Source organism: Arvicanthis niloticus, chromosome 5 (genome assembly GCF_011762505.2).
Source record: "Arvicanthis niloticus isolate mArvNil1 chromosome 5, mArvNil1.pat.X, whole genome shotgun sequence".
In the NCBI taxonomy this organism is placed as follows: domain Eukaryota; kingdom Metazoa; phylum Chordata; class Mammalia; order Rodentia; family Muridae; genus Arvicanthis; species Arvicanthis niloticus.
Genome location: NC_047662.1, coordinates 43,996,482 through 44,019,288, shown reverse-complemented (window position 1 = coordinate 44,019,288; position 22,807 = coordinate 43,996,482). Strand labels below are relative to the sequence as shown.

The 22,807-nt window shown below is 39.7% G+C and overlaps 1 protein-coding gene across 1 annotated transcript in view; it reads left to right on the top strand.

The window, feature by feature from the left end:
- Usp24 (ubiquitin specific peptidase 24) overlaps positions 1–22,807 on the top strand; it is a 129,329-nt gene that overhangs the window by 81,153 nt on the left and 25,369 nt on the right. The window contains exons 37-55 of the mRNA XM_034502115.2: positions 614–684; positions 1,341–1,501; positions 2,844–2,905; positions 4,666–4,857; positions 6,322–6,439; positions 8,296–8,440; positions 10,483–10,602; positions 11,115–11,240; positions 12,624–12,722; positions 13,944–14,026; positions 14,412–14,553; positions 14,744–14,863; positions 15,225–15,445; positions 15,877–16,001; positions 16,408–16,549; positions 17,217–17,367; positions 18,733–18,828; positions 19,622–19,725; positions 21,119–21,232. Coding sequence (XP_034358006.1) covers positions 614–684; positions 1,341–1,501; positions 2,844–2,905; positions 4,666–4,857; positions 6,322–6,439; positions 8,296–8,440; positions 10,483–10,602; positions 11,115–11,240; positions 12,624–12,722; positions 13,944–14,026; positions 14,412–14,553; positions 14,744–14,863; positions 15,225–15,445; positions 15,877–16,001; positions 16,408–16,549; positions 17,217–17,367; positions 18,733–18,828; positions 19,622–19,725; positions 21,119–21,232 — 2,392 coding nt within the window. The remainder of the gene's footprint in view (positions 1–613; positions 685–1,340; positions 1,502–2,843; positions 2,906–4,665; positions 4,858–6,321; positions 6,440–8,295; positions 8,441–10,482; positions 10,603–11,114; positions 11,241–12,623; positions 12,723–13,943; positions 14,027–14,411; positions 14,554–14,743; positions 14,864–15,224; positions 15,446–15,876; positions 16,002–16,407; positions 16,550–17,216; positions 17,368–18,732; positions 18,829–19,621; positions 19,726–21,118; positions 21,233–22,807) is intronic.

The window sequence follows — 22,807 nt, the reverse complement described above, 5'->3', positions numbered from 1 at the left end:
CTACCACAGATAAAGGCTTGATGGGCATGGTGTGTTTTCTAGAACATCCAAACTAATTGTGTAAGTCAGAAGTGAAAATCAAGATAAACATAGAAATTAGATATTTATATTTATAACTTATAATTAATTAAAGTAATAACTGGAGAAATTTTCTGAGAATAAATGAATTTGAAGATTTTTATATGGGAAGTATAAATCATTATGAAATAGCTTTTAAACCTATACCATACTCATAATTTAATTTTTCTGAAATTTTTTGAGACATTTTCAAGTTGAGAAAATACAACTTCTCCAAGTTTTTATCTCATCATGTATGAACTTAGTTTAAGGTGTGTTTTATAGTTAGTAGTTTATAGAGAGAAGACTTCCTTATTCTGTAATTGATACACACAGGGTAGTGGCGTTGTGATGTGCCATGAGGCACATTCAGTTCCCAGGGACTAGTGGACAGTCACAGAAACCATTGTCGGCAATCCTGGGGTTTGCCTTTATGTAGAAAGGGGAAATTTTTCTGCTTAAATTTGGTCTTAAGAAGTTACCTAGGAATATTGTCATTCTGTAAGTGCATCACTTGATTCTTCCTTCCACCTTCCATTCTCCTTGTTTTTCGTAGCGTCCTTCTACAGCTTGCCATGTGTTGCTGACTTTATCATTGATATTCTGCTCGGATCACCAAGTGCTGAGGTAAGGATTTCTATTTCTTAGCAAAAGACCTTTTGGTCTTGTTGTTATGAGTTTTCATAAAAGCCTACACATTGCAGAGAGTCCAGAAGGAATGGCTACAGACCACCACCCTGAAGGAAAAGAGACCATTCAGACTCCACTCTCTGCCTTCTCTTTCTCCTTCCACATTCCAACTAAAGTTTCAGCACTGGTGTTAGAACTGATTGATGTTTGAGTTTTGCTGATAACAACCAAAGAGCAGCCTTCAGTGTTAAGCATCTGTTAAAAGCAGCAGACGTAGGCTTCAGCATGTTGGTCAGAGTCTGGAGAGATCACCTTCAAACCATGAACTTTTGTTAGGTTTTAATTCTTTCATAAGTGACAATGAAAATAAACTTTTTAAATATTTGAAAATGGGGTTTATTTTCATTGAGTTATAAACCTGTTAGCTCAAGTAAAATAGTAGAGTAATTTGGGAAATTAGTTTCCAAACCACTTTAATTTTTAATTAGTCCATTTACTCTGCAGAATCTTTACCACTCAAAGTTAGAATCGTCACATCTTTTTAACATATTTCAGTCACTTGAACAAGTAAATGGTGTGGATTTCCAGGGTTTCACTTTGAAGTAGTCTGCAGTGTTGATGGCATCTGTCATTTACCACTGATCACATTTCAGATCCGCCGGGTTGCCTGCGATCAGCTGTACACTCTTAGTCAGACAGACACTTCGGCACATCCAGAAGTGCAGAAGCCAAATCAGTTCCTCTTAGGTGTCATTCTCACGGCTCAGCTGCCTCTATGGTCCCCAACCAGTGTCATGAGAGGAGTCAATCAGAGGTATGTCCTAAAGACAGAGGGGAGTGGGTCTCTGTGCTACTCCTGTTAAGTCCATATGGGTTCTTGAGACAAGAAAGTGTCTCTTTTCCTCACCTTCTGTTTTTCCTCATGCAGGATCAGAGAGTTAAACCCCACCAGGCTTCCCTCCCCACCAATCCTCACTTCCACACTACTCTTCCTATTTGGCAACATCCAGAGGTTATTTGAGCCTGGTTCCTTGGTCCACATCACACTTCTGTCCTCTTGCATGTCACTTCTCAGCTCAGATATTTTATGGAGTCTGTAGGTGATTCTGTTAGTTTGGGTATCTTAAAACTTTGTATTCTAATCCATAAGCATGAGCTGTCTCATTATGTTTAATTTTTCCCAGCAGTGTGTACTGCTTTACTGTATAAGACTTAACCTCTTTGACTAAGGTGAATCTCAAATATTTTATTATTCTTGATGCTATTGAAATTTGAAATTCACAACATTTTTAAAATGTCTTAATTTGCCGGGCGGTGGTGGCGCACGCCTTTAATCCCAGCACTTGGGAGGCAAAGGCAGGTGGATTTCTGAGTTCGAGGCCAGCCTGGTCTACAGAGTGAGTTCCAGGACAGCCAAGGCTACACAGAGAAACCCTGTCTCAAAAAACCAAAAAAAAAAGTCTTAATTTGGTATATAATTAGCAATTACCATAGCCAGCTGTGCTGCACAGTTTACCAAGGTGTGTGTGTGTGTGTGTGTGTGTGTGTGTGTGTGTGTGTGTTTTACCCTCAGAAAGGTCTGAGTTTGGATATTTTATTATCTGTAATTTGAAATAACCTAAAAATCTTGGTTCGTTACACCTACTTGATTCATTTATGTCTATCTATTCATGCATTTTTATTCTATAATAAGACTATACTAAGCACTTAGAAATTACAAGACTGAGAGAAATGCGGCGTCCATGGGCACCAGCTATAAGTAATAGAGCCAAGATTGAAACCAGTCTTATCCTATCACCTGTGCTCCTGCCCACTGTAATGCAATCCTATTCTAGGATCTGTGCGCCTGTCTACTGTGACAGTCCAGCAACTCATGCATTTGACTGCTAATTGGTAGATATTAGTTCACATTTGAGTGAACAAATGCAAATCGGTGTCTATGTTAGTTTAAAACATGATACACTGGTAAATTTTCTTCTCTCAATACCATTGTTCCTAGACTACAGTTTATTAAAATTATTAATTTCCTTTATGCTAAAATTGGTATTTAGTGTAAGTAATTGTGTGTCTAGGAAAATTACCTCGCTCAGCTGCTTTGTGAGCTTATCTTTTAAAACCAGCCCGTTTTTAATAACTGAAATCTATCTGGTTCTTAGATTGCTGTCTCAATGTATGGAGTATTTTGATTTGCGGTGCCAGTTATTAGATGATCTGACAAGTAAGTAAAGTCTCCCTTTGATTTGGGGTAGGGGGAATGAAAATGACAGACTATACCTGATGTACCTGTCAGGAAGTGGGAGTGCATTCATTTTGACGCTGGGTTTTGTTTTCTTGGAAATGGCATGTACATCCATGTGCACTGCGTCTGTTCCATACCCGGTTGGGTACAGGGAAGACTGTTAACTTTAGAATTCACAAGTCTCAGTGACATGGAGGATCTGAGTCTCCAGCAAAGTTTATTTTACCATGTTTTTTAAGGTTTATTTTTACTTTATGGTATGTGTATGTTTTGTATGAATGCATGCACGTGTGCCTGGATGCCTGCAGAGGCCAGAAGAAGGTATTAATGGAGTTACTGCCAGTTCTAAGCCACCTGCCATGAGCAGTGAAAACTGAACTCAGGTCCTCTGAAGGAGCAACCAGTGCATGTAGCACTGAGCACCTCTCCAGCCCCTATTCTGACATTAATATTTAATAATAATAATTTATATTTACATATAATATATGTTTATATATTTAATATATTCAATGTGTTAATAATTAATATATTTGATATATTTAATAATAATTAATATTATTAATGGCAGCTGGAATCTGTTGGGACGTTGATAGTGATGGGGGTCAGGCAGTGAGTGAACTAGCAGTGGTAGAAGTGGCCTTTTAGAATATGGAGATTTTACTCATCTGTACTTTCAAATAATGCAAATATATTATAAATAATACAAATTTCCCATGTAAATATTAGTTGTTCAGACCAAGTGTTCAGTATATTCCCTACTCCTTACCCTCAAATTCACTTCAGATTATAGGAAATAAAATTCAGAATCAACAGGAATATTAATTGGAATAGAACATGAAAGCCAGGTGAAAATGAACATGAACTGTGAATGTACATGTTGGACAGCCCCTTGGGGGATTCATAGAGGCTGGAGGTCTAAAAGAGATGGCATGTGGCTGTCCTCTGTACTCTAGAAAAGGAACAGAATGGCTTCATAAAAGAAGCAACCTTTTCTCAGCACCTCATTCTAAAAGAACTTTCATGCAAAAACCTTTCTTGCAAATGGGCACAAAGCCCTATTGTCTGGTGACTGTTAGGCCTAAGCAACAGCTCTCCAGGCAGGAGTTTTCTGGGCCTTCAGATCAGGACTCCACCTCTAAGCAATGCAGTGAGCTTCTTGGAGACTGGAGTAAATAACCTAGTTAGACTATATGTCTTGACTCAAGTATAAGGTAGAGACAAATGAAACCGTGTCCACATAATTGCCTAGACTAACAGATTCTTTGAGCCATGCTTCCAGTGTAGAATCTGACTGTCAGTTCTTGTTTGGTAGGGTAAGAGAAAGTATCTGGTGTTTGGTTCATGGTTTGAAGACGAGAACTTATGATGCCTGATCTTACCTTTTATAGATCGGCCTCTGTGTTTAGGAAGCACTATGGAAAGCCGTAGTTCTCATTACTCTCCATTCCTCCCCTCCCTTGGGAAGTCTTGTTTGCTAAGCCAGGTGCTTTGTTAGAGCAGTGATCATCTCCGTTAGCATGGTGGCCTGCACAGAGGAGGCAGTCAGGTGTTTAGTTGATGCAGGAGATGGCCTTATCAGGGTGTGCAGCCAGAAGGTTCTTAATGCCAAGGTTTGTGAGATCTGTGAAGTGAAAGATTAGGACCTTAGCCTGATATCTTTAGTCCAGGACTTTGATTTCATGAACAGAAACCTGTCTTTGTAATAGATTTCTACCTCCTTACCTTTATCCCCTTCTCAGCTTCAGAAATGGAGCAGTTAAGAATCAGCCCAGCTACCATGCTTGAAGATGAGATTACATGGCTGGATAACTTTGAACCTAATCGAACAGCAGAGTGTGAAACCAGTGAAGCAGACAATATCCTATTGGCAGGACATTTGCGGCTCATTAAGACCCTGCTGTCACTCTGTGGGGCAGAAAAGGAAATGCTTGGTAATTATTGTTTCATTTTATTGTATGCGAAAGAGTACCTCAGTTCTCAGTTACTACCATAGCATTGTGTATAATTATGATAATATGATAATTGCTGAATGTTCCATAAAAAATTGACCTTTTAGGAGTAGAAAATTGTCTATAATTTTAATGATTAGTAAAACTTTAATGATTAGTAAAACAGGTGTCTTTTATCTGTGTCCTTAAATCACATGGAGAATTTTATATTGTTGAAAATAGCTATCACATAACTTACTATCAAGTAAAAATTATAATTCAGAGGTTTGTCTCTTGGTGTTTGTTATATTTTATAATATATCTTCATTCTTATTAGAATGGTTCTCATCTGAGAAATAATCCCCAGCCATTACCTCCTCAGTGTTGGGGAAATGTAAGATTCCCCTGGAGAACAGTTATAACTTGGATATACATATCCAAATACTATAAATTCTATTAAAAAACAACCCAAAATGTAACTACCACAGTTGTAGCATCAACCATACCAATGCCATAGAGTCTTCATGCTATTGAGGATACATAGAAAAGAGTGATTCTTAACCAGCTGTCTGGAGACCATTCCACCTGGATATCCATCCCATGTGCAGTCACCAAAGGTAGACACTGATGTGGATGTCAGGAAGAGCATGCTGACAAGAGCCTGATATAGCTGTCTCCTTAGAGGTCTGCCAGATTCTGACATATTTAGAGGCAGATGCTCACAGCTAACCATTGATCTGATCAAGGGGTTCCCCATGGAGGAGTTAGAGAGAAGACTGAAGGAGTTGAAAGGGTTTGTGGCCCCATGAGAAGAGCAACAATACCAACCAACCAGAGCGCTCCAGGGTCTAAACCACCAGCCTGGGAGCACATAGGGAGGGACCCATGACTCCATCTGTATATGTAGGGGAGGGTGGCCTTGTTGGGCATAGGTCGATGAGGAGATCCTTGGTCCCATGAAGGCTGAACACCAAGTGGGCCGGGGGTGGGGGGGAATTCGAGGGTGGGGAGGTGGAATTGGTTTGGTAGGTGGGGGCACATCCTCATAGAAGCAGAAGAAGGGGGATGGCATAGGAGGTTCCTGGGTGGTGGGGAGAATGGGGTAAGGGGATAAAATCTGAAATGTAAATATAATATCCAATAAAAAAAAAAAAAGTTTCTTTAGCCCTTGTGTGTACTTCCTGATGCCCAGATACGAATCATTCCCCCAGACCATTCTGCCTTGTAGTGGTGTTGACATTGTGCTTCTGAGGTAAAAGCTTGACTGTCACCAGACTACTCCTTACCTTGTTTCCTGATCCCAGCATGCCACAGATCTGTGCAGCATCCAGAGCTCTAAAAAAGTGCACTATAAGCATTGCTTGTGTGTAGCCTTGGGTGCCAGTGCTGCTCTGATAGGAGAGTGTGATGGAATCTTCCAGTTAAAATCTGTGTTCCTCTTCAACGTGATATTCTGCTCTGTTCCAGGTTCATCACTGATTAAACCGTTGTTAGATGACTTCCTTTTCCGAGCTTCTAGAATTATTCTAAATAGTCATTCTCCAGCCGGCAGTGCCGCCATCAGTCAACAGGACTTTCATCCAAAGTATGGAAAATGCACGTTGTGTTCAGTTTTGGTAAAATCTCTTAATTCACAACTGTAGTCCAAAAAGATTTTCTTAACTTGGAATTTGCCTTCCATCCTGTGAGTTTGTCCTGTTTCCTGCCACTTAAACCAATGCATGCAAATGAGCTTTGTTTAAAGTGTGCCTGGCACATAGTAAACAGTGAGAAAGTACCCTGATACAGCTCTCGTCATCAAGGTGGGAAAGGAAGTAACTGTGCTGATCTGGTCAGTAACAAATTCCAAGGGAAACAAAGGTAATAAGAATTCCATGTAGGGATAGGGACTTTAGCTTGGTGATAAAGCATGTGTTTAGCTGTGTGGGATATGAATCCAGTCCCCAGCACTGAAGGGAAAATAATGAATTATCTCCAATGTAAACAGACTCCAAGTATCGGCTTCAGGATTATTTTAGGAGAAAGGTCTAGAACCTTGTCATTTGCTGGATCATACTATGTTCTCATATCTGCAGCTGCTAGTAATTTATTAAAGTTGTAATTTTGGAAGGAAGGCTTTATGTTAGTCTTTGGAGATATAAATGTGAAATATCTGCAAGTATTGTTGACCCTGCTCAAGTGATATTTAGACTGTTGTCCCTAGAAAAGGCAGCAGTGAGGTGCCACTTACCTTGCTTGGAATCAAACTTAATTTTCTGAACAACAGAGTTACAATTTCAGAGATGAGTGACAGAGGCAAGGCATAGTAAGAACTACACGGAGTCCCATGAAGCATCATGTATAAATACTTTTAGAGAAATCCCTTATTAGCAGAATGTAGTGGAAGGCAGGGAAAGGGCATTTTTAGAGCTCTTGACTGGTCCTTAGGGATGTGGCTCCCATCTCATTCCTCTCTGGTCTTGTCTTGAAGCACTAGGTCTCTGGGATTTTAATTAAAGCACCAGAGATACATTAATATTTTTGACTTTTCAGTAAATACAAAACAATGTATCTCTAACAGTTGTAATAAAAAAAATTCATTGGTGACTCCTTTCCCTTATGCTTATTTAAATAATAAGCTCATGTATAACTCCTGGATGGAAAGCAGACATGTTTCATCCTCCCCGTGTACTGAAGGTGCTCATTCATCAGTGACATTCCAACAAAACCGTGAAGCGAAAGAGATAACGTCTTTCTGAAAGTAAATGTATTCTTTGTCACAGTAACAAAACAACTGCTTTCACCTCTGTTTATAGTACCTCCCTGTTCATTTCTTGTCCAGCCTGTTTAATCCATACATCTAGAAAAGAATTAGAAGACAGTGCCACCTCTGTGGCCCTTGTCCTTGGCAGCATGTGCAGTGCTAACCCAAGAGCCTCCGCAATCCCCCTCCTGCACTCTTACAACTGGTGTCACACAGAGGTTGGATGTCCTCTTTTTTGTGTATCCATTTTAATCTGTGATCACTTCAGCAGTGCCAGGTTAATTAGAGTTCAGAATTACTGCTTGCATTAAAAGGCAGGCAGTAAAGGAAATCTGCTTTCCATGTGTGTGTCACTTTCAAAAACTGATTTGAAAAGCTATCTGTTTTTGATTCAGTTTTCTGTAACAGAATAGAAAGCTATTGGTGTCATTAGAGAATCATTGACCATCAGCATATCTGAAAAGTTTGTGGGAATATGTTTTTATTTCACAGCTTCTTTTCTCTTATTGGAGAGGATTTTACTGTTTATTATCAGGCTAAGATAATAGTTCTGAAACCTCTTCTTGCCTCCTGTGACTAGGGCACATAGATTACTAGATTTCTGGCATAGGCCTAACTTACCTGTTTAAGAGATTGTAGTGTTTATATTTTGTTTTCCGATGTTGATTTTTGAAGATGGCTTGTGCTGTCGTTCTTAGGTGTAGTACAGTAAACAGCCGGTTGGCAGCCTATGAAGTTCTTGTGATGTTAGCTGACAGCTCACCTTCAAATCTTCAGATTATTACAAAAGAACTACTTTCAATGCATCATCAGCCAGACCCTGCTCTCACCAAAGAGTTTGATGTAAGTTTTTAGACCTACTAATATTCTTTCTTGAGTGTGTTTGTGTAAGTGAGGCTAGAGGCTGGAGATCCTGGTGTCGTCCTCTGTCACGCTCCACTTTGTTTGGCTGATGCAAAGCATCACTTGGACCCAGAGCTAATCAGACTAGGTAGCCAGCTTGCTCTGGGGACCCGAACTGAAGACTTCACAGTTACATAGAAGGTACTTTACCCACTAAGTCATCACCCCAGCCCTCATTTACCTGGTTTTAGAATGGTCGCCTAAATATCTAACTTATATCTACCTTTTGAGGGTATGTCTATGACGAGGAGCAAGATGGAGGCCAGGAAACGTTGCAGGAGTTAGGTCCTCTCACTGTCCACCACCATGTGATACCTGCGGATTAGAATCAGGTTTTCAGGCTTTGTAGTGCATTTACGTGCCATGGAGTTTCTCTAGCCCAGTAATACGTGAGTTTGAGACTCAAGTTGCACTATCCTAACCACAACCAAGTCAATATTTTTTTGCATGGCATGTTTATATCTTACAATCAACTAAATTTTTTATCATACTTAATCACTGTATTATTATGAAATATCCTTTCAGTTAGAGACAAGCCATTTTTAAACTGACTAATAGTTACTCTCAATAAAAAGTAACATTCCATCCATTTTTGTTATTAGATTTTTTTATATTCTTATTTTTGTTTTTTGAGTAAGTTTATGCTGGCAGAATGCCAGGCACTGGAATTACAAAGCCAGATAAATTCAGTGAGATTCAGAGTTTATCATATAGTAAGAAAAGTTCTAGACGTGTGAAGTTGAAAAATGAAAGTAGTACCTCAGCTGTCAGGCAGGCCAGAGCACTGACAGTGGGAGAGAGAGCCAGCAGCATTATTTCCGCACTGTGAGATACAGTGTGAGCTGGAGGTGTGTTCTAAGTGCTATACTTTAGCATTTAAAAAAATATTTTGTTCCAGTTCAGCCTGGTCTACAGAGTGAGTTCCAGGACAGCCAGGGATACACAGAAAAAGAAACCCTGCCTCAAAAAAATCAGATTAAAAAAAAATTTTATAACTTAAAAAAAATCTGTGCTTTTTAGTACAAAAAAAGTCAGTATTTATTAGCTCCTAGAAAACAGTCTGCATCAGTTACTATTGATGTTCATGAAAAACATGTGAGATCCAGTAATACTTCAAAAGACCTGCATGTTTTTGTCAGCTGTTTGCTTATTACATGGATGCATACACTTGTGCAATTACGGTAAATCCAAGCTCCCAGTGGACTCACATTTCCACATAGAATTATACTGTCCTTCTACCTGCAGAGGTGTGTGTTGAACACTAGCCAAGATGTCCTGTCTGCATGATTCCTTCCCAGAAAAGCAATGTGTTAGGCTCTGCATTGTTTGATAACATTTGTAAAAATAATGGGGTATTTTCTTGTCATTTTAATTGTACACCTATAGGAAAAGTTTAATAGAACATTACCTTGTATTAAAAAGAATAATGTATAAAAACATGGTATTTTAAAAGGTACTGTATAAAAACATTACCTTGCTTGACTGGTTGCACTACAGAATTCCTCAGGATAAATTTCAGAATATTCAGAAAACTACATCAGTGTGTAGTATGCATATAGTGTATCTGCTTGATTAATGCCATAAATCTTACATTACACAGCCACATTATAAGCTTCTGCGAGATGAAGAAACATTTCTGTTCTCTCTTAATCCCTGGCACAGTGCCTGGCAAGTGAAAAGTCATTAATAAACACTTGTTGAATAAGTGAATGACTGCAGGTTTATCTTGATTGAACTAGTGCTTTGTGTGACATATTTTATGAGCAGACAAGAAACTTTAAGATGATTGCATTTCATCATCATAACAGCACCCAACACAGGTACTTGAGGAATATAGATTCTGTTGCTGTTCATACCAAGCTGGATGGATAAATCTGAGTCTACTACTTTTTTTTCTTAGTCATCCCAGATGGCTGTTGTAGAAGTATGCTGTAGTAGAATACTCATTCTCCTCCCTGCTGTTTCTATTCTTTTTTCCCTAGTACCTCCCCCCAGTGGATAGCAGATCCAGCTCAGGGTTTGTGGGGCTGAGGAATGGTGGTGCTACTTGTTACATGAATGCCGTCTTCCAGCAGCTGTATATGCAGCCTGGGCTCCCTGAGGTGAGTTCTTTCTTCTGTCCTGTTTGGCATGCTTAATTATTATTCCTTGTGTTTGTAGCTATAGTTAAAAATTCTTTATTAGCTTCTGAAATCTGTAAAGATGTTATAGTCACATTTCTGTAAATTTATTCTTTTAATCAGTAATTTAACCAAATGTAATTTTTGTACATACAAAATTCTCAAGCTATTTTATCAAGTTGTACTTAATATTTTAGAACATCTGGCTCTATTTTCAGCACATCTTATTAACATAGTCACAACTTGTGGAGTAGCAGGCAGTATTTTGAGAGTATTCCATAAGTATTGTGTCACATGTGTCTAGAGGTCTTCATCTTCTCAGCTTCATACGTTATCCTTAACCCAGGTGGCAGAGCTAGGTAACTACAAGGCTGTCTGCACATCTAACACTCGTTAGCAACTCAAACAGCAGAGCGGGTGCTCGTGTGCGCGCATGTTCACACTTAATGTGAAGCACTTACAAGTTTCTCATTTAATGGTGCTTTTCTTCATAGTCACTTCTTTCAGTGGATGATGATACAGACAATCCAGATGACAGTGTGTTTTACCAAGTGCAGTCTCTCTTTGGGCATTTGATGGAAAGCAAGCTGCAGTATTACGTGCCTGAGAATTTCTGGAAGGTAATTACAGTAACTGTATTTGATGTTAGATAATATTTAGAGTTTGGCTCCACTTTGGTTTTCTCTCATCACTACCAGCTGAGACTCGGAGATTTGAATGTCCGACAGATTGGTTCTTCTGAAATGATTAGAATGTTAAGAGAGTCATTTCTAGTTCCTGGAGACCCACTTATCTGTTTTGACTATTTCTTTCTTTTTTTTTTTTTAAGATTAATTTTTTTATTGGATATTTTATTTACATTTCAGATGTTATTCCCTTCCCCATTTCCCCCCTGACCCAGAAACCCCCATCTCATCCCCCCTCCTCCCGATTCTATGAGGATGTGCCCCCACCCATCCACCCACTCCCACCTCCCCACCCTTGAATTCCCCCACACCGGGGCATCCAGCCTTCACAGGACCAAGGACCTCCTCTCCCACCTATGCCCAACAAGGCCATCCTCCCCTACATATACAGGTGGAGCCATGGGTCCCTCCCTATGTTCTCCCAGGCTGGTGGTTTTTTCCCTGGGAGCTCAGGCTGGTTGGTATTTTTGCTCTCTCCATGTGACCAAAAATCCCTTCAGTTCCTTCAGTCTTCTCACTAACTTCTCCATTGGGAACCCCATGATCAGTTCAATGGTTAGCTGTGAGCATCTGCCTCTGAATATGTCAGGCTCTGGCAGAACTCTAAGGAGACAGCTATATCAGGTTCCTGTCAGCATGCACTTGCTGGCATCCACATCAGTGTCTGCCTTTGGTGACTGCACATGGGATGGATACCCAGGTGCAGCAGTCTCTGGACAGCCCCTTGACTGTTTCTTATGATTCTAATTTAAGTCTTTAAAATATTCTTTAAAGGAACTAAAGGAGTTAGCTCAGCAGTTGTATTGCTTTTGCAGAAGCATAGGTTTGGTTCCCAGCACCCACAGCAGACAGTTTTCACCCATCTGCAGCTCTAGCTCCAGGGTGATCCGACACCTCTGACCTTTGCATGCATGTCCACACACCTGCACAGAGACATCGATAGATACACATAATTTAAAATAGTAGTGAAAATGTATCTTAAAGTAGTGAATCATCATTTTTCTGAACCTGTGCCAGTATCATTAGTGCCTCCAAAGAAAGGGTATTGCTACATTTTGTCACAGAGCAGAGGTTACTTTTAAGAATGACACTGATGAGTAGTCTGAGGGCTTACCCCAAACCCACATTTGGCTTCAGACTTGCTATGTTAGGAAGGACCAAGAAAATGCACGATGGCTGAGTATAAGTCTCTCACTCCAATAAAAGCAGTCACACCCTAAAAGTGAGCTTGTTTTTCAGAAATACTCACAGGACTTCATGTGTTGTTCAGAGCATGCTGCTTTCCTTTTAAACACCTATTTAATTCTTGCAATGTAGATCTTCAAGATGTGGAACAAGGAGCTCTATGTGAGAGAGCAGCAGGACGCATATGAGTTCTTCACTAGCCTCATTGATCAAATGGATGAGTACCTCAAGGTAATGAAGGCCTCCGCTGCCCTCTGGCTCCGGCAGCCATGAGAACAGTGTAGGTTCCTGGTGACTGAGACTCACAAGCTCATTCTTTCGGCATTTAAAATGAATATCAGCATATTATTGCAGTTAATATTTCTTATTCACCTAAGCTGAGAAGATAATACAGTTTCTAATCTGTATTTCATAATAAATGACCATTTGTGCATGAGGTTTGGTTTTTTTGTTTGTTTTTGTTTTTTGGGTTTGTGTGTTTGTTTGTTTCTTTGTTTGTTTGTTTTTCAATGTTCCTAGAGGTAGTCTGGTTGCAGAGTGCTTAGTGAACTGATGACCCTGAGGCAGTCTGGGGAATGAGGGACTGACTCGCAAAGGTCCAAAGGACTAGACTATTATTTGTTTTGATACTTAGACTCAAAAGATTTCTGCCTTCAGTAAAACAACACATTTGCCCAGAGTTACCACTGTACATTGTATCAATAAGCATAATCATTATGCTTCATCTGTTTAGAATAACTTACAGACCTATAGTACCTGTCTTTGAACAAAAGCAAAGATTGTCAAAACGCTTCTACCTTGCAACTTGTATGTAGCACAGAAAGATCCAGAATCATAATGGACGACTTGAGATGATCTGCTCTCATGACCCTTCACTCTCCCTCCTCTTGTCTGCATTGCTCTGATACAATCTGGCTGAAACTACTAATATTACTCTTTATACTTTGGTGGTTTGTAGTTGCCAGCAGTCACAGTCGTACCGGGTTCACCCATAAGAGAGGCTGGGGATGGAAGAAGGGACAAGAGGGCAGGAAGAGATGAAGCCAGGACAAAGTTCTCTGATCGAGGCTCAAGGTTTATTGTTTGACCATCAAATAAAAAGGGGAAGACCCCCACTCCCACAAGAAGAGTCTTCTTTGGCACTTCAGCCCAGCAGCATGGGTCAGGGGTATACATCCTTAATCATGGGCTGGAGGTGTTTCAAACAAGCTCAGCAGACAATCTATTCAACTCAGCTCCTGTGGCAGACTGCAGGTCTCCAAGGCTGGCAATGCTTCCCAGGTTCTATTGTTATTTGGTCTCTTATGGTAAACAGCTTTAGGGCCTGCTCAGGCTGACAGGCTGAGGGAAGGACACGGTGGCTAAATTGAAAGTTTTTTAAAATAAGATTTTATGTGAACCAACTTGTACATTCTAGGGCTATCAGTTAAAACCTTATTTTCATTCCAACAGAAAATGGGACGAGAACAAATTTTTAAGAATACTTTCCAGGGCATCTATTCTGATCAGAAGATCTGCAAAGATTGTCCTCACAGGTTAGTGAAGATGTCACCACTGCATTAAATAGTGACTATTAGTGAAACAGCATGTCTAGTATGTACAAGACCTTGGTTTTGATACCAGCACCATGAGGGGGAAGTAGCTATAAATGATGTTTTAGAAAGTTATAATGTTAGTTTGTTGACTGATTTGTAGATTTATTTCTTAGTGGATCTATAAATATTCAGTGAATTTTATTTCTTCAGTTTCTATAGTTACTTTGTAGTCTTAAAGTATTAGTTGAAATTGATGGTTTTGTCAGTGTGTTTTTATGCTGAGGTTTGTCTAATTCTCCTGGCTGTTGCAGAGTGTGTTGAAGTTCAGGTCTCATGACAGTTGAAGTGATTCTCCACTCATGGGTTTCTGTCTTTTCCTAATCAGATATGAGCGTGAGGAAGCTTTCATGGCTCTCAATCTAGGAGTTACGTCTTGCCAAAGCTTGGAAATTTCTTTGGACCAGTTTGTTAGAGGTGAAGTTCTAGAAGGAAGTAATGCATACTACTGTGAAAAGTGTAAAGAGAAGGTATCGCACTTGCCCTTTCCAAGAAACAGTGTTAGTATTCCTGTGGCGCCTGTAGGAGGTCATTACTAACCTCTTGCTTGTTGTGGCCAGTAGATTGTGCTGCTATTTGTTTTACGCGGGCACCAAAAGCTTTTACATCCATTATTTCAATTTTCTCCAGGGAGTTAATTTGGGTTTTGCTTTTTCTTAGAGAATAACAGTGAAAAGGACATGCATTAAGTCTTTACCTAGTGTGTTGGTAATTCACCTGATGAGATTTGGCTTTGACTGGGAGAGTGGACGATCCATTAAATACGATGAACAAATACGGGTAACTTCTTTCCCTTCCTGAAATGGCTCTCAACCATGACCCTCCCCTCCTTCCTTCCTTCTGTTTCTACACCCTGTCTGTCCTCTGAGATGCACATGAGGGGTATGCAGCCCTTGTTTGAGAAGCTGCTGTTAGTACAACAGGGGGACCTACAGATGTTGCCCTTTATTTCTGGAAGGCACCCTAGCCATGGTTATGAAATATAATGCTTTCTCTATAACACAGACAGACTGTCCATGTATAAATGGGAGTAGGAGTCAGCCCTTCTCTAGGAAAGCACGACTCACTTTGTCTGACTTTACAAGGTACTACCCAGTACATTCCCATTTAACATTGGTGTGTTCTTTTTACTTTTACATAGTTTCCTTGGATGCTAAATATGGAGCCTTACACAGTTGCAGGAATGGCTCGCCAGGATTCATCTTCTGAAGTTGGTGAAAATGGGAGGAATATGGATCAAGGAGGTGGAGGATCCCCAAGGAAAAAAGTTGCCCTCACAGAAAACTATGAGCTTGTTGGTGTCATTGTACACAGTGGACAGGCACATGCTGGCCATTACTATTCCTTCATTAAGGACAGACGGTAAGGGTTTTTTACAGAAGCCCTCATGTACTTCCCTGATGAAGTCTGTCATCCATGCTCATCACTGGAGAAATTTTGGTGGGGGATAGGTAGTGGATAAGGTTTTATAGCTCACGTTGGCCTTGAATTCTCAATACTTCTGCTTCTGCCTCGCAAGTGCTGGGATTATAGGCATGCATCATAATGCCCAGTTATAAAGAAATTCATGTTATACTTTGTTCTGCATTTTGAATTGATAACTTTTTTATTTCTGTAATTTGAAAAGTTGTTTTAGAAACTGAAATCACTATACCTCTATTGCTCCGTTTTCCCTGGATGCTCTCGAGTAAAACTCACCTGCTTTATCTGTGCATAATCTGTAGAGATAAATGCAAGGGGCGAACATAATTGTTTTTAAATCTTAAAATGTTTATCTGATTTCTGGGTCCTAGGGGGTGCGGAAAAGGAAAGTGGTATAAATTTAATGACACTGTTATTGAAGAATTTGACCTAAATGATGAGACCTTGGAGTATGAATGCTTTGGAGGAGAATATAGACCAAAAGTTTATGATCAAAGTAAGTATTTATAAGTAGATATATTCCATTCACCTTATTTTTTATTATATGAGGTTTTTTCAGATTAAAAATTATATTCTTTATATTAAAATACAATAGATTTTCTTCTTTTCATATTTATCTTATGCAGAGATATGATTACTTACAGAAGACAATTTTAGCACCTGTACTTTCAAAACCTCATTATGTAGTGTGATAAAGAAGTCTTCCCTCTATCCTTCTACCCAGTGGGGCTGCACCTTAACTTGTATTCTAGCAACACTAAAAAGACCCACATTTTACTTACGCTTTGCACTTTGCAAATTTAGTAAATAAATTGTTGAGTCTGGAGGCCCTTTATTATATATAATCACTTTTAAAAATATTTTACTTACCAAAACTTTTCTCTTAACATCTTATAAAATAGCAAACCCATACACTGATGTTCGTCGAAGATACTGGAATGCCTACATGCTCTTCTATCAAAGGGTATCCGATCAGAACTCCCCTGTGTTGCCAAAGAAAAGTCGAGTGAGTGTTGTAAGGCAGGAGGCTGAGGATCTCTCTCTGTAAGTTGACATGTGATTTCAGTGGGTACTGATAGGATCTTCAAAATATAATGCTTTTTTTTTAAGGTTTATTTATTTTATGCATATGAATATACTGTCACTGTCTTCAGACATACCAGAAGAGGGCATCGGATCCCATTACAGATGGTTGTGAGCCACCATGTGGTTGCTGGGTATTGAACTCAGGACTCCTAGAAGAGCAGTCAGTGCTCTTAACCACTGAGCCATTTCTCCAGCCCCATAATATAATACTTAATGTTTAAAAATAATTAACTAAGCATAAGAGAAATTCTAAAAAGAAAATAAAAAATTGTTTGGTTATTGCTCCCTGGACTCTACTGCCCTGGCAAGAAGTTACTTTGTATTTAGAAACGGGCATATAAATTATTCATGGCAGAGGCAGAATTGAGGTTTTTTTTTTTCAATTTAGAATCGAGGTATGTACATATACATATATTGAATGCACTTTTTGTCCAAAGCATAATACTATAACCAGAAAGATTTTTTTATGGTCTTATTTTCAATTAATTTGCCTTTACTATATTGGATCAGAAAAGTATGCAGTTTATGTTTAATTACAGTTTTAGTGTATAAATCTGGCAAGTTAAAAACAAAACAAACAAAAACCCTCTACACTTAACTTTGATCTTTGATTTTTGTCTTACAGGTCAGCTCCATCTTCACCTGAAATTTCACCTCAGTCCTCTCCACGGCCCCACAGGCCTAATAATGACAGGCTCTCCATTCTAACCAAGCTGGTTAAAAAGGGTGAGAAGAAAGGACTGTTTGTGGAGAAAATGCCTGCTCGGATATACCAGGTAAGAACTACATGAACAGTCATAGAGAAGGGGGCTCAGCTGCTTAGAGCACTTAACTGCTCTTGCAGAGGACCTGCAGAGGACCTCAGCACCCACATAGAGGCTCACAACCTTTACCTATAACTTCAGTTCTAAGGATTCAATATCTTCTTCTGACCTTCCAGATCCAGGCACACACATGGTGCATATCCATAAATGGAGCCAAAATACTGAGGCACAAAAGGAAAATCACTAAATCTTTAAAAGAGGCAGGGGGAGCAGATCAATCATTCTCTAAGAGAGAAAATCAAGATGAATGTCAGATTTCATGTTATAAGTTCAGAGCACTTCTGGTGACTCCCTTCTGTGGTTACTGTTGTCATGGGCCACTTGACTGCCCCCACTGTCCTATAACTTTTATGCCAGATACAGAGACTATAGTGATAGTGCCACAAAGATGAACCCAGATGGCCAGAACAGAAAAACATGTTGCTGAAATTATTTTATCTGAGAAAACAAATCAAGACCTAGAACCTTTTAGTTGAGACTAAGCTAACAATGATGGCCATTGTTTACTAAATACCTGCTCTGTGCTACAGACTATAAGCAAGGTTTAGTGGGGCTGTTGTTGTTGTTGTTACTTTTTTTGGGTTTTTCTTGTGGTAGGGAGTGGTGGGTTTGAGACAGGTTTTTAACTACCTGGCTGGCCTGGAACTCACTGTGTAGATCAGGCTACCCTCAAATTCACAAAGATCCTGTAACCTCTGTCTCCCAAGTGCTGAGATTAAAAGCATGTACCTCCTCACCTGACTAAAGAGGTTTTTATGAATTGATTAAGCTTTATAAGTCTATTGTAGAATAGGAGATATTACTCCTATTTTTCAGATGGAACAAAACAAGGCTGATTAAAACAGAGAAATTATCCACCATCTCACAAGGCAAGGGCTTGAATTCAAGACTGTCCACTTGCCCAGTCCAGACCTTATTCACTAACAGCCCAAGGCTAAGTAGGCAGAACCAGAGACTCTAAAGAAAATGTGGAGCCTTCAAAAGAAAAACAGAACTGAGCTGTCTGAGCCAGGGAGGTGTGGAATTATTTGTTCATAAACAAACAAAAACATACCCCCCCCAAACAAAAACATAACCCCCCCAAAAAATCCTGTTTTTTGAATGCCCAAAAGAGATTAGAAATGGCTTACCTTCCACAGTGCCTTCGTTTTAAAGGAAAGATTTTTCTCATTGTTATAAAACTCAAAATTTGAAAAAGGTAATTATAAAGTATAATTTGTTTTTTTTACAAATCTTTATTACCTAAACATTTTGGTAGAAATAACCTTCCACATATTATTCTGTTTGTTAAAAATGACTACTGATTTCGTCTTGTAGATGGTGCGAGATGAAAACCTCAAGTTCATGAAGAACAGAGATGTGTACAGTAGTGACTACTTCAGTTTTGTTTTGTCCTTAGCTTCATTGAATGCTGTAAGTAGCCAGTTATAACTAAAGAACTGAAAAAAGCAATGCCCTGATCTCTGGTGTTAGCATTCAGCCTAGGTGCAAAACCCCGCTTCCCATAAATGTGTTACTTACTGGATGATACTATCACATAGGCAGCTTTGGGCTGTGCACTGTGAATGAGTGGTATAGGTTTGCACATACAGAATTTTTAGATTTTTGTGACAAATTTGAGGGCTATGGGGTTGAGAGCTATGGAGTTGGGGAATATGAGGCTGACGGCTATGGGGCTAGAGGCTATGGGATTAGGAGCTATGGGGTTGGGGACTATGGGGTTGGTGTTGTGGGGCTGAAGGCTGTGGGTTAGGGGCTATCAGGCTGAGGGATTGGTTTTCATCAGTTGCTTCTATGCTCTGTGAGCTAACTTTTCTTAATCTGTAATCATATACTGTCATACTCAAAATTAACTGTCCAGTACTTCCTTGTCTACAGTACCATTGTTAATAATACCAAGAGAGGCAAAGACTCTTTTCTGAGAGGACTTTATTTAAAAATGAAGAAGCTATCTTAACTTTTTAAAAATTTAAATGAGTGTTTTCTATTATTAACTAGCTAGGCATTTCTTTTTCCTTTGTGTTTGTATGTAACCCAGGCTATCTCCAAGTAATCAAGGATGGCTCTGAACTACTTACCTTTCTGCCTTTACTTCCTAAGTGCTAAGATTAGGGTTTTTTCCTTTATCATTTGTCATTATTACATTCTATAGAATATATAATGATCTGTAAGATTTTTATGAAAACTCTCCTCTTCCCTCTCCCAGACTAAATTAAAGCACCCATATTATCCTTGCATGGCAAAGGCGAGCGTGCAGCTTGCCATTCAGTTCCTTTTCCAAACTTACCTACGGACAAAGAAAAAACTCAGGTAAGGGTAGTGTGTTGTAGTATTCTGCTGTTACAGAAAACACTGGTTAATTCAATGAAAAAATAATTGTATAGATTCTACTTTTCAAAATATTGCAATACTAATATAGTCAGCTTACTGAAACATACCCTCAGTCTTTAAGAAAAGTTTAGTGAGGATTGATTTTCAAAAAAGAAATTGCTGTGCTATAAGACATAAACTTTGTGTCTGAGTATTGGATGAAATCGTATCTATCGATACCTTCAGAGGATTTTAAAAGGAAGAAAAGAGAAGGCATCATTCTAGGCAGGGAGAAAAACTCTAAAATGGCAAGCAGGACTTGCTTAAGGCCACCCATGAGTGACTGGTTAGTTGCAGTTTTCTGGTACTTATACGGGACTCATTTAGACTAATCACCAGGTGCCAGACCAGAAAGTTTGTGCTGTGCCAGTGGCAGTTCATGGAGGAGTTTGAACCAGGATATGTTCAGAGTGATATTAAGAGCTCCAGACATGATCTGCATCTTATTCATCACTGGCTTTTATCTCCAGCACCTGACAAGGTTCTGGGTTAGTAATAGTTGGTTTGTGAATATATGACTGAAGAAAGAGAGCTGAGGGGTAGCTTGTAGAAGAATACCTAGAGAAAGAGGAAACTGGCTAAAGTTGGAAGACCATTGAGCTCTGGCTAGCAAAGTGAATAAGCTGTCAAGTCTGGGTTTGGGGAAAGATATTTTTTAGCCAGACTCATGGGAAAAAAATTAATAATGACAGCCTCATTTTATGTGTAATAACCAGAAGTTACATGATTTTAAAAAGAACACGTTTCTGTCCTTTAAGGTCTTAAGTAGAGAGATTCAGTTAGTACTTTGACTTACGAAATTCACTCATATCTGCATGTTATAGTCACTGTTTTGTCTGTTCTCACCATTGGGGTTGGTGAGGCACTGGGGTCTCAGGAGTGATGTGAGATTATTCGTAGTGTAGTCAGCCACTTTTTCTCTTTGAAGATTTTTCTCCAAATCTTTGAAGCAAGATATTAATGGTTTTGGCAATATGATATAAAACATAAGCTGTTCTGAGGGTGACACACACTTGGTTGTGCCAGACAAAATGTGACAGATCTGGTCTTCATCAGTTGAAGTTGATGTTGCAGATGTAAAAGATGAAAATCAGTCATAGGTGTAGGCGCTGCACATATGTCCTGTGTGTGGGAGAGGGTGGGAGGTGTGAAGGTCACATCCTAGATAACCTGAGAGCGGAAATGCTGAGTCGTGTCGGTGGGTAGTCAGTGAATAGTTAATCCACCCTCTGCTCCTGGCCACTGTGGACTAGCTAGGCAGACAGGTGTGACACTGGAGAGGCACTCTGCAGTTGCCTGCTGCAGCCTGACGTTGCATTCTGCTTTTTTAAAGGGTTGATACTGAAGAATGGATTGCTACTATTGAAGCATTACTTTCAAAAAGTTTGGATGCTTGTCAGTGGCTTGTTGAATATTTTATTAGCTCTGAAGGACGAGAATTGGTAAAGTAAGTGTTAAGATCTTTTAATTAAAAGAACTTTCTATGGTTTCCTATTATTTAGAAGTAAAGCTTCTTTTTACATTTCAACTTGAATTCAGTTTTCAGATTAGAGTCCATTTTAAGCTTTTCACTGAAGTAAGGAAATTAGGCCACTGCAAAATCATCTGCTGGACTAGACTTGGGCAAGGGTTCAATGATTGCAGAAGTGTAAGGTGATAGCCACCAGGTGCTTACAGCTTGCAGCCCTTAATCCTTGCTCTGGCTCAGGAGAAGCATACAAGTCCCTTTCCTAGGGTGCTCAGTCTGGTAACAAGGAAATAGGGAATCCGAGGCTACTAATACAGTCTAAGTGTGCTTAGATTCTGACCCCAACAAAGTTACCCATGAAACTATATTACCTATGTACAGTAGGTAGATGAATAATTTGCCTTTTCACATAAGAATTCAAGATTCTCCAATCACATTTATTGTTTATACCTTATTCCCAGTTGAATAAGTCGTGAGTCAATTTCCTTTATCCTTGGCAAGTTTCTCACTATATGAGGAGCCCAGCAAGACCTTCTCAATGTTATGAGACCTTGTCCTGTCTCCTTGGCCCCAGCAGGCTCTTCCTTCCCTCTGATTTGGTCCTCAAACTTGTCATGTGAGAAGCTCGATTCTGTCTAATAGCCTGGTCTCAGGTGTCACGGAGAAGTGATTAATAAATGCTGACCAGCTGTCATAGACTGTCTCATTCCAGGTGATAAAGCACGCACCTCTCAGAATGAATCTATCTGCAGGCCTTCTCAAGGAGCTTGAGAAGCTTTACCTTGTAGACCTTTCCATTGGGTCCCTTTGTCAGCATACAAATGTGTTTGGGTATTTCTGTGTGAAAACAGACACACAGCAGGAAATTCAGAAATACAAGTCCCTCCCTACCAAGGGAGCACAGTCTGGTGGTGGTAGAGATTTGGTTGGATTTTTATTTTATTTTTTATGTTACTAGGATAAAACCAAGGGCCTCACACATGCAGGACTGAGCTACATAGGATCCCTGACCAGAACTCTCAGTCTCGTACAATATTCCCTTTACCTCTTCGTCTCCGCTCCAAATCCTCATTTGCCTACTTGCTATCTCCATTTCTTTTCCTGTAAAATTCTGTGTGGTTTTTAAACAGCTGTGTCACGTAACTCTTTCCAGGAAGGTCTTGAGTGGGTCCCTCCCACCACAGTAAAACCCACGGGCTGTACTTGAGCTCCCTTGACCTTCCAGGCTCACAGTGCACACTTACTCTTCGAAGTCAATCATCACTCAGGCAGCCTGACAGGCCCCTCGTGTCTAAGCTCCTGTCTAGAACATGGTTCTCTCTGCTCTTGCATAGTAATTGCTTCTGTTCCTTCAGATGTCACCTTAGATTTCACATACACAGACTGAGGCAGACCTGCCCTGTTGTTCTATGTACTCCTTAGGGGTTTCCCTGTGTCTTCTACTGAGATTCAACTACGTAAGAATAGAATCAAATCTGCTGGTTCCTTGCCATACACAGAGTTCGTGCCAGATAACCCACTTCAAATATTTGTTCACACATACATCACGCATAT